General features: G+C 52.2%; 1 protein-coding gene across 1 annotated transcript in view; it reads left to right on the top strand.

Annotated features, from left to right (window-relative positions):
• LOC101643963 (immunoglobulin superfamily DCC subclass member 4) overlaps window positions 1-5,098 on the top strand; it is a 32,495-nt gene extending 27,397 nt beyond the window's left edge. Inside the window, exons 15-19 of the mRNA XM_013007055.2 lie at window positions 170-224; window positions 416-521; window positions 940-1,168; window positions 1,932-2,093; window positions 4,316-5,098. Of these exons, the coding sequence (XP_012862509.1) occupies window positions 170-224; window positions 416-521; window positions 940-1,168; window positions 1,932-2,093; window positions 4,316-4,726 (963 nt within the window). The 3' untranslated portion in view covers window positions 4,727-5,098. The remainder of the gene's footprint in view (window positions 1-169; window positions 225-415; window positions 522-939; window positions 1,169-1,931; window positions 2,094-4,315) is intronic.
• The last annotated feature ends 4,619 nt before the right edge of the window (window positions 5,099-9,717 follow it).

Genomic DNA, 9,717 nt, shown 5'->3' with positions numbered 1-9,717 from the left:
GAGAATGGTTCGGCGACCTTCTTAAAAGGGTCCCAGTTTCTCTGGAAAATGGATCTGCCTGGAGGATCAGCTTAGTAAGGTAAGCAGCTTTATGGGAGGCTGGAGGCTGCCCGCAGGACCAGCTGCATAAGGTACAGAATGAAAATGCTGGGCCCCCTTTTAAAAATAGGAATTAGACTTTCAGGATGCTGATAGCAGCACATTCAGCCACATTTGGGGCCCTGGTGAGCGTGGAGCCCTGTGGCACTGCTCACACCTGTGTGTTCCACCCAAAGGCCAGTGGGGTGGGGGAAGGCCACGACTTCTGGATGGAGGCCGAGAGGACAGTGGGAGGAGGGAGGGGGACTTGTCCTTCTCAGGAAACTGTGAGTCTCCCTGTCCCTGACTGCCCTGTCCCCTTCCTCTCGCTCACCAGACTCCCTGGACGTGCACTCAGTCACGGGCATCATCGTGGGTGTCTGTCTGGGCCTCCTCTGCCTCCTGGCCTGCATGTGTGCCGGCCTGCGCCGCAGCCCCCACAGGTGGGCAGGGGGACACTGACCGCAGCAGGGAGATTCCCAGGCAAGGGCTGAAAAGATGAGCAGGTGGGTGGATGGGCCAGGGGCCATGCCTTCCCTTCAGCATGGCAGTCAGGACTCTGAGGATGGAGGACAGGGGTGAGGTCCTCATTCGATTGGGGAGGTGAGCCCCCCAGCCCACCCTCTCAGCAAAGACAGCCTGACCTGTCTGTCTTTCTTCCTCTTCTTTGGAAAGCCGCCGCCGGGTGCCTGCAGGGACACGAGGAGTAAGCAAGCATTGGGTTGTGTATTCTTTGCACCAATAAGGAAACTGAGTCCCAGAGAGGGTGGGAACCCACCCACCCAGAGCCATGACTGGATCCCAGGCACACCTGCAACCCCTCACCCTGTAACCACTGAGCCCTTCTCCCCTCTCTCCTAGGGAGGCCCTGCCAGGCCTGTCCTCCACCACCACGGCAGGGAACCCAGCGCTGTATTCCAGAGCCGGCCTCGGCCCTCCCAGCCCCCCAGCTGCCCATGAGCTGGAGTCACTTGTCCATCCCCGTCCTCAAGACTGGTCCCCACCACCTTCAGACATCGAGGACAGAGCTGAAGTGCACAGCCTCACGGGTGGCAGTGTTTCGGACTGCCGGGCTCACTCCAAGAGAAAGGTGAACCTGAGCCTGGGTGGTCAGTCTCTTGCCAGGTTAGAGTCCCGCACGGTGGCTCGCTCATTCCCAAGTAGGACACCAGGCGGCGCCAGAGCACAGCTTGTCACCCCGCCCCCTCCCGGTCCTGGGCCAACTGCCCAAAGAGCAGGGCATGAAGGAGTCGGCAGGGCAAGAAGCAGATGGGTCTCTATCCCCTGGCAGACTGCATCAGCCTGAGTTTTACAGAGGGGGGCCCAGTGGATGGTGGATGGCTCAGGAGGCTAGAAAACCCAGCTCTCCCATCCCAGGAGCAGGGGCAGACCTCCAAGGTTCCGCCCAACAGGGGGCGAAAGGACTGGTCAGCTTGGCTGTGGTCAAGAGGGAGCAGGACCAGGGTGAGGCCAGACCTGCAGGGCAGACCCCGCCAAGCCATCAGAGGTTGCGCATGGCGTCCTACTTTGACCCTGGCACCTCTGAGTGCTCCCCTTACTCGCTCCCTGCCGCAGAGCGGAAGGATGCTGCTCCGTGCTTGGCAGCTCCGGTATCTACTGCCGGGTTTGCTTTGCTTTCCCGTGGGAGGACTTTTCCATCTCCAGATCCTGCCCTACTGACCCCGTCTGCTCTGGGCTCCTCCCCTGAGCCTTGGGCAAAGGCCGCTGGGAGGGACTAGCCAGGGCCGCGCAATGGCGCAGTCTTCCCCACACACTTCCCTGTCTGTTTTTCAACCCCAGTCAGGGCCGGTCTATCCCCCTTAATGCCCATCCTTCTTTCTGCCCCCATACAGATTTCTTGGGGTCAGCCTGGAGGGCCGCGCTGGGCAGGGTCCTGGGCAGGCTGTGACCTACCCCAGGCGGGCCCCATGCCCTCTCTGACTCGAGCCCTCTTGCCCCCTGCCGGAACTGGGCAGACGTTATTGCTGCAGGCTCTGGTCTACGATGCCATCCAGGTCAGTATCCTGGGATGAATGAAGAAAGACTTGGCAATTGACTTTGACAAACAAACAAACAGTTTGGGCTATGTCATAGTCGGTGTGCCTCCCTATATAAGACAGGTATGGGAAGCGTGCCCGAGAAGAGAGCCGTGGGCGGTGGGGAACGGGGGCGATGGGCAGGCAGCACCACAGACAGGGGAACAACTAGGGTGTTGGAGTCAATAACAAGGGGGAGATAGGGATGGGAGGGGCAGTGTTGGAGCAACAGCAAACTAACTAAGAGGAGGTACCAAGAGGCAGGAATAAGGGGAAAGTGAGGGTGGGGCAGGAGGAAGGGAAAAGGCAACAGAGGAGGGACCTAGGAAGCAAAGCAATGGATAGAGGTACAAACATAGCAGCGTACACATGTAAATACATTAATCCACAAAAGTAGGTGCTGGCCTATGTACATAGATTTATACACAATACACTGAGGTGGACGGATTTTGGGCCTCTGTTCATACCCTCCCTCAATACAAGAACACTTGTTCTAACAAATCAGCAGTCTGAGATGTTCACCCTCCCGACACAATCACTGAAGATAAAACAGGTGTATAAGCAAATGTGGTAAAGAAGGAAGATGGTGCCCAGCTATTAAAAGATATAGTGTCTGGGGTCTTAAAGGCTTGAAGTTACACAAGCTGCCGTTCAGCAGAGTAGCAACATGTCCACATGGAAGAAGCGCTCCGCTGGTGCGATCATGAGGAGTCATCGGGACCGGGTAAGGGGCATCAGAAGACACATAACAAACAAACAAACAAAAACATATTGTTGAGAACGAGGGGGCTTGGAGCAGAGACCCAAAACCCATCTGTAGACAATAGAACAATCCCCCCTCAGAGGGGCTACAGGGAGGGGATGAGTCAACCAGGGTGCAGTGAAGTATCGATGAAGCACACTATATTCCTCTGGTTCCTTGAGGCTTCCTCACCCCCCACTACCATGACCCCAGTGTGGCTTCTCAATTCAGACTAGACCGGAGCATGTACACAGGTATAGGTAAGAGATAGGTGCTCACCACACACAGAATCCAGGCACAGGAGTGGGAATAGTGATACCAGATGGGTAGAGGAAAGAGGTGGGGAGGAAGGGAGAAAGGAGGAACTGATCATAAGGATCGATACATAACCATACACATGTCTCCAGGGGGGAAGAACAACAGAAAACATGGGGGAAGGGAGATAGCAGTTGGTGTGAGATATGAAAATAATAACAATTTATAATCTATCAAGGGGCTATGAGGGAGGAGGGGAAGAATAATTTATAATTTATCCAGGGTTTATGAATGAGGAGCTGATACCAAGGGCTCAAGTAGAAAGAAAATGTTCTGAGAATGATGATGGCAACAAATGTACAAATGTGCTTGACAGAATGGATGGATGGATGGATGGATTGTAATGAGAACTATAAGAGCCCCCAATAAAAGCATTTACTAAAAAAACAAACAAACAGAAAAAAACAGGCATTGAAAACTTTATAGAGTTGCTGAGTCAAAATCAATCTGAAGGCATGATTGAACTATTGAATTTCATGCTATATAAATTATATACCAATAAAGCTGTTTTTTTAAACCTCTGTCTCAGCGGTTCTCAACTTGTGGGTCGTGCCTCCTTTATAATAACCCTTTCACAGGGGTCGCCCGATTCATAACGGTAGAAAAATGACAGTGATGAAGTAGCTACGAAAATAATGTTATGGTTGGGGGGTCAGCAGCACATGAGGAACTGTATGAAAGGGTCGCGGCCTGAGGAAGGTCGAGAACCACTGCTCCATCTGAAGGCAACTGGTATAGGTGTTTCTGGTGGTGGTGGCACAGTGGTTAAGCACTTGGTTGTTAACAAGGTCAAACCCACCAGCCACTCCTGAGGGGAAAAATGCAGCCATCTGCTTTCAGATGGTTTACGGCCTTAGAGACCCGTGGAGGCGGTTCCCCTCTGACCTGCAGGGTCACTGAGTTGGAATCATGTCATGGGCTTGGCATTTTCGTCTTGGGTGGGAAGGGAGAGGGAAGGGAACCGATGGCTGGTGAGTGCTCTGAAGACCCCTGAGAGTTCTTTTCCCTGGGGAGAGGCCTCTAGCCTAGAAGCCACCAGGTTAGAGGGTAGCGGGCAAGCCAGCGTGTGGGAATGTGTGCTTCCTTGGGTTGGATGCATAACTCTCATCGATAGTGATTTTGCATTGTTTTCTGCTCTGACCAGGGAAATGGAAGGAAGAAGCCACCCTCCGTCTACAGGAACCAGGTGGAAGCGGAAGTCATCGTGCACTCTGACTTCAGTGCGTCCAAAGGGAATCCAGAGCTCCAGCTTCAAGACTTGGAACCTGAGGCTGCCCTGCCTCTGGACCCTCCTAGTCTCACCTCGGGGGTCTCAGGTCTGCGGCAAGCAGCAGACTGGCTGGACCAGGAGCAGGGAGGCTGTGAGCAGGCAGCTATTGGGTCAGACAGACTTACCTGCCTGCCAGAGGCAGCCACTGCCTCCTGCCTCTACCCAGAATTCCCTGCCAGTGCAGCTCTGGAGGATGCTCCTGGGAACAGCTGTCCCCTGAAGACCCCTTGTCCTCCAGCAGCCAGCCCAGCCCTGCCCAGAGCCCCGGTCTCGTCCTCTGCTTAGCTCTGCAGTTTGGAGCAGGCTGGTGTGGACCAGGGGAAATGGCATCAGTAGCCACACTTGGCACATGTGTCCCTGTAGATGCTAACCCTTTGGAGTCTTCTGGGGCACTTGACTGTGAGGAGAAGAAGATATGGATCTTTTACACCTGCCACAGTCTTTGCTATCTTATGTGACATGAGACATAGCTATATGTGATGTGCACACGTGTAGGGCACGTGTGCTGGCTTGTGAGCTGTGGAGCCTGGGCCCAAGCACTGGCCACTTGGGCCTAATTGATGCTCGGGTCAGGACACGGTCCAGAGGAGACAGCCCCAGCCCAGCCCCCCGCCCCTACCCCACCCCACATCCATTGAGGAACCTTGTATTACACACTCTGAGAGTGTCTCTAGTGCCCTGTCTGACAAGACACCCCAGCCCATTTCCTGGCTGGCTGGACTGAGTGCACGAAGGTTCTCACTGCCCAACATCTCACCTGCATCGCCTCCCCTGCCCCTACTGCTCCAATCCAGGGGGTGACCCTGGCGCCCTCAGAAGCAACTCTGCATCTGTCTCATTTTGTAATGTGTGAAGTGCCTGGTTTTGAAAATCTGCTCATCTCCCTTCCTCTCCCCTCCCCTTTGCTACTTGGTCTGCTGTTTCCCAATGAACTTGCCCTCCCTCCTCTGTCGCTCTGCCTCCCCTGTCCTGCCTTCTCTGCAGTGCCTCTCTCTATCTCACACCTCTCCCACTTTGCCACCAGTTCCCCTGCCTAGGTTCCATGTCCTCGTCCTCCCTAACAACATGACTACCTCATGTCCCTTCAAGGCCACAGCATGACTCCTGCTGTGTCCACATCTCTGGTGGTCCTGCGTCCTGTCTTCTTGCAATGCCTCTGCACGCCCCATGCCCAGGCCACCACGTCGTCCACAGTCTCCCCCATCTCAGAGCCAGAGCCGGTGGTGTGAGGAACTGCAGTCACTGAGAGGGGCCCTTTAAGACTGGAAGGAGAATATGTGTCGCACCTCAACCCCAGGGCCCAGGCTCAGGGTAAAATGACCCCCTCCCTTCTTTGCAGGGAGGTGGGATTGCTGGATGGAAGTGGTTCTAGAACTTTCCTTCTAGTTTATGGATGAGAGAAGGGAAGCTGGTTTTAAGAAGTTACATCCTAGCCCCTTCCTACTTTGTTTGCCTGAAACAGTGGGGTGGGGGTGGGGTAGAGTAAGCAGAACCCCTGGATCTGCCCCCAGACACTCACTGTCCATCAGCCCTCCCTGGGTGTTTCCAGGGAGGCCCGAACACATTTTGCTTTTCTCTTCAAATCCAATCTTGAAGTCCTTTTCCGTTGACCAGCCACACAGAGACACAGCTTGACTTCTTACTGTTTCCTCTCCGGAAACAACCCCATGTGTATGAGTTTTGTCCACAGGATCCTAGAACTGTGGGGTTTATTCCCTGGGATTCTGGTCTTGAAAATGGATCAGCACATCAAGGGTTAACTCTGGCTTCTGGGCCAAATTGGAAATAACCAGTCTATCTTTCCTCTCCCAGCGCCCCCTCCTCCTCCTTTCTTCTGCTTTTTTTTACCGGTGAAATGTCTCAGCAGAGTTGCCACTTCTCAGACCCTAGAAGCATCTGTTTATTACACTCAGATGTCACTCACGTTTGACATCCGCAGCTACATCGTCGCCGCCTCCCCTCTTTCAGCCAGCCTCCGAGAAGACTAAAGATTATTAATGTGGGGTTTGTAGCTCATTAAGGATGGCATTCTCACTTGTACTATTTCTGTAGTGTTCTGCATTGCTGTGGCTAGCACCACTGTATATGTTTCATCATTGTTCTGAAGGTCAAAAGCCTGGTTTTATTTTGCTGGTTTGATTTTTTTTTTTTAAGGAGAGAGAAAAAAGAAAAAGAAACCTGCCTTGGGTTAAATGGCTGTTTTAACCGTGGGCTCTTAGCATTAAACTCCGTAGTCACTTTTCATGTTCTTGTTTAACAGGCACCTAGGTTCTGGTCTAAATGAAATCACTGCAAATGAGACCATTTGTAACCCATTAGGTTGGTGGACGGGAGCCCTGGTGACACTGGTTAAAGCACTCGTTGAGAGGTAGGTGGTTTGAACCCACCAGCTGCTCTTGAAGAGAACGATGTGGCTGAAACTCTGGGGGTCCAGCAGCTGGCGGTTGGCAATCGCTCACGTGGCAGGTAGCAGTCCCTCTTGTAACCACTACGTCACTAGGGTTCCTACTCTGTCCTCAGGGTCCCTGTAAGACACAATTGACGTGACAGCCGTGGGTGTGCTTTTGTTTTCGGTTGAGTGGAAAGTTGTTCCTGAAAAGCAAGTCAGCAGTAAACCTGGCACCTGCCTGTAACTCACACTTGGCTGGAAAGCCGTCGTCGGCAGCATTGGCTATGACTTGGGCTCTGGGGTCATTCTGGACGTGTTAGGGTTGTGTCTTTGTAGCAATACTCTTATTAGAAGAGAGTCTATTGGCCTTTACAGGGTAACTCTCTTCATCGCCTTTCATTGATGCCTTAATTTCTTTTTTTTAAGTCTCACTTTAAAACCTTCCTCCTCTTGATGCATGACAAGTGTAATCGGTACCTACTCATTTATTTGTCTATATTTAGTTAATGCTGTATTATTGAATTATTTCTCCAGCATTTTTTTTCACCTTACATATAAGATACTCTTTAGTGTTAAGTGAAGGCATTGATCATGTATCTTTCCCTATGATGGACTAATAAACTATTTTCAAAAAAATGTGGAATTCTTTTTTGGAATGTTCAGAATTGAGAAAGGTCCAAGGCAGCTTCCTCCGTCAGCAGGCACTTAGACCAAAGGACAGGAAGAAGGCTCTAGGGAGACCCTCACTAGAAGGCTCTAGGGAGCCCCTCGATGGTGCTCTTACAGGCTCTCTAGAGGTCTCATCCCTTCACCATGGACTGACATTTCCTGAGTGCAAGGGAGGAATGAACAACTCCACAACCATTCTTCTAGATAATTCTGGTCACCAAAATGACTTATAGCTGCACATTCTCCTGCATGCTCCCCAACAAGCTCAGAGACCCTCGTGCTCATAATCACCTTCACATAATACACCCAGACCCACACACGGGGAAATCCACGCTCACACCTGGCATATGTTGCAGGAAGATGGCTGACAGCTGCTCCCTGACAGAGCCTTTACAGAGCCTGGCCACCCTCTCCTCTTGGAGGGAACAGAGCCAGACGCTACCCTGCCTGGGATCACTCTCAAAGGGGCTGGTAGGCCAGGCCCCAAGCTAATTGACAGATCGTAGAGGGAGACACTGCACATTTTGCATGAAGCAGACTAGCCATGCATTGTGATCAAGAAGAATTAAACACTTGTCCAAGTGAATTTCAAATGACAGCAATCCAAGACACCAATTTGATCCCTCAAAGGACAAACCAAGAAAAGGATGTTGGTGAATTTGCAACAGGTGAATACTGACAGGAGTTCCAGAGCTTTGAGTCCCAGGAGGGCCCCTCTCACTTCCCCCTTCTCCTGGCCAGTCAGGGCCTTTCATTCTGGGCTTTGCCCCTGCCCTTGAATTTCTCCATTGCCTCCCACTGCTCACTGTCTCACTGTTCTGGACCTGCCTCTCAGGTTCATCTCTCAACTGGCTGCAGAATAGGGCCATGCAACCTGCCGACCCTCCCCCATCCCACCCCTGCCCCCAGAGTGCACCTGTCCACCTATTGACCGTCTGATTTCTGGAGATCTGTACTGTCTTAACTCATTGGCAAAATGTGTCTCTTTGTGTTTGTTAGTCATCGATACTGGCTCACAGTGACCCTTGTGACAGAGTAGAACTGCCCCCATAAGGGTTTTGTGGGCGGTGCTTGTGACTAAAGCAGATTACCAGGGTTTATCTCCCAAGGAGATAAACTGGCCAGGTGGGTCCCAAGTGCCAACCATTCAGTTAGCAGATGAGCATTTACTGGTTTGCACCAGGGCACCTTACATGGGGCTAGCTAGCCCTTCTGGTCCCTAGGTTCCAGAGTGGTGGTCAAAAGAGAGATTTAATCATTCTTTTATCCCCAGGAGAGTAGCTGAGTGAATCAGAGACTGCCACCCTTCAATCCCCAGCTCCTAGAATTTAGAGCTGCCCTATAATTCTGATGGATTAGCCCATCATGTCAGAGGAGCCCTGGTGGCACAGTGGTGACCTGTTGAACTGCAAACTTCAAGGTTAGCAGTTCAAAACCACCAGCTGATCTGTGGGAGAAAGATGAGGCTTTCTACTCCTGTAAAGAATTACAGTGTCACAGTGTCAGAAACCCACAGGGGGTTTGTTGTTGAATGAGTTTAAGCCCATCATGTTAGACTCACCTGTAATAATGCCAAGAATCATGAGTCAGTTCTACTTTGTCCTATAGGGTCCCTGAGTCAGAGTGGACTTGATGGGCATGAGTTAGGTTTTACCAAGATTAACAATTGCCGAGAGCCAGTCTCTTCATGTTCTCTGACAAGAATTACTGAGTAGTATTTGTGGCATAGACATTTGCTGCGAAGTGAAACTTTCAGCGCGCTTTTCCAGTTACCAGCTCACTTGTCCCAGCCCAGCTCGTTAGAAGGTCTCTAGGGGACGGTAGGAGAGAGACGATGATCTTCATCTTTCAGCCCGGTTCGTTGGGCGAGGTAGCACGCCGGACCAGGGTCCGAGCCCGGTTACCTTAGCTCTTTCTCGATCTTGCCGCACCCTTCCATTCACCCAAGAGTCTGCCCTCCTCAGTATAAACGTCCTAACCTTTGAGTGGAAGGACCAGGCACCCAGGGACAGCCGGACAACTTCGGGCATGCAGCTTTTAGGGAATTGTCAGGAAGCTAGAGACTTGGTGGTGGTGGAGGGAGGCGCAGCAGGGAAAGTGGGTCCCAGCTAATCGGGCAGCTTTGTATTTTGCTGAGCCCAAACCTACTCCACAGTCTACTACCCCCCTCCCCCCCAAGTCCGAAGCTGGCCCACCGGGACTCGGGGCGGGGCGGCGG

This window comes from Echinops telfairi, unplaced genomic scaffold (genome assembly GCF_000313985.2).
Source record: "Echinops telfairi isolate 266 unplaced genomic scaffold, ASM31398v2 ScPeMD7_7475;HRSCAF=8513, whole genome shotgun sequence".
Classification (NCBI taxonomy): Eukaryota; Metazoa; Chordata; class Mammalia; order Afrosoricida; family Tenrecidae; genus Echinops; species Echinops telfairi.
The sequence above is the reverse complement of the archived record's forward strand: the minus strand, read 5'-3'. Positions and strand labels throughout refer to the sequence as shown.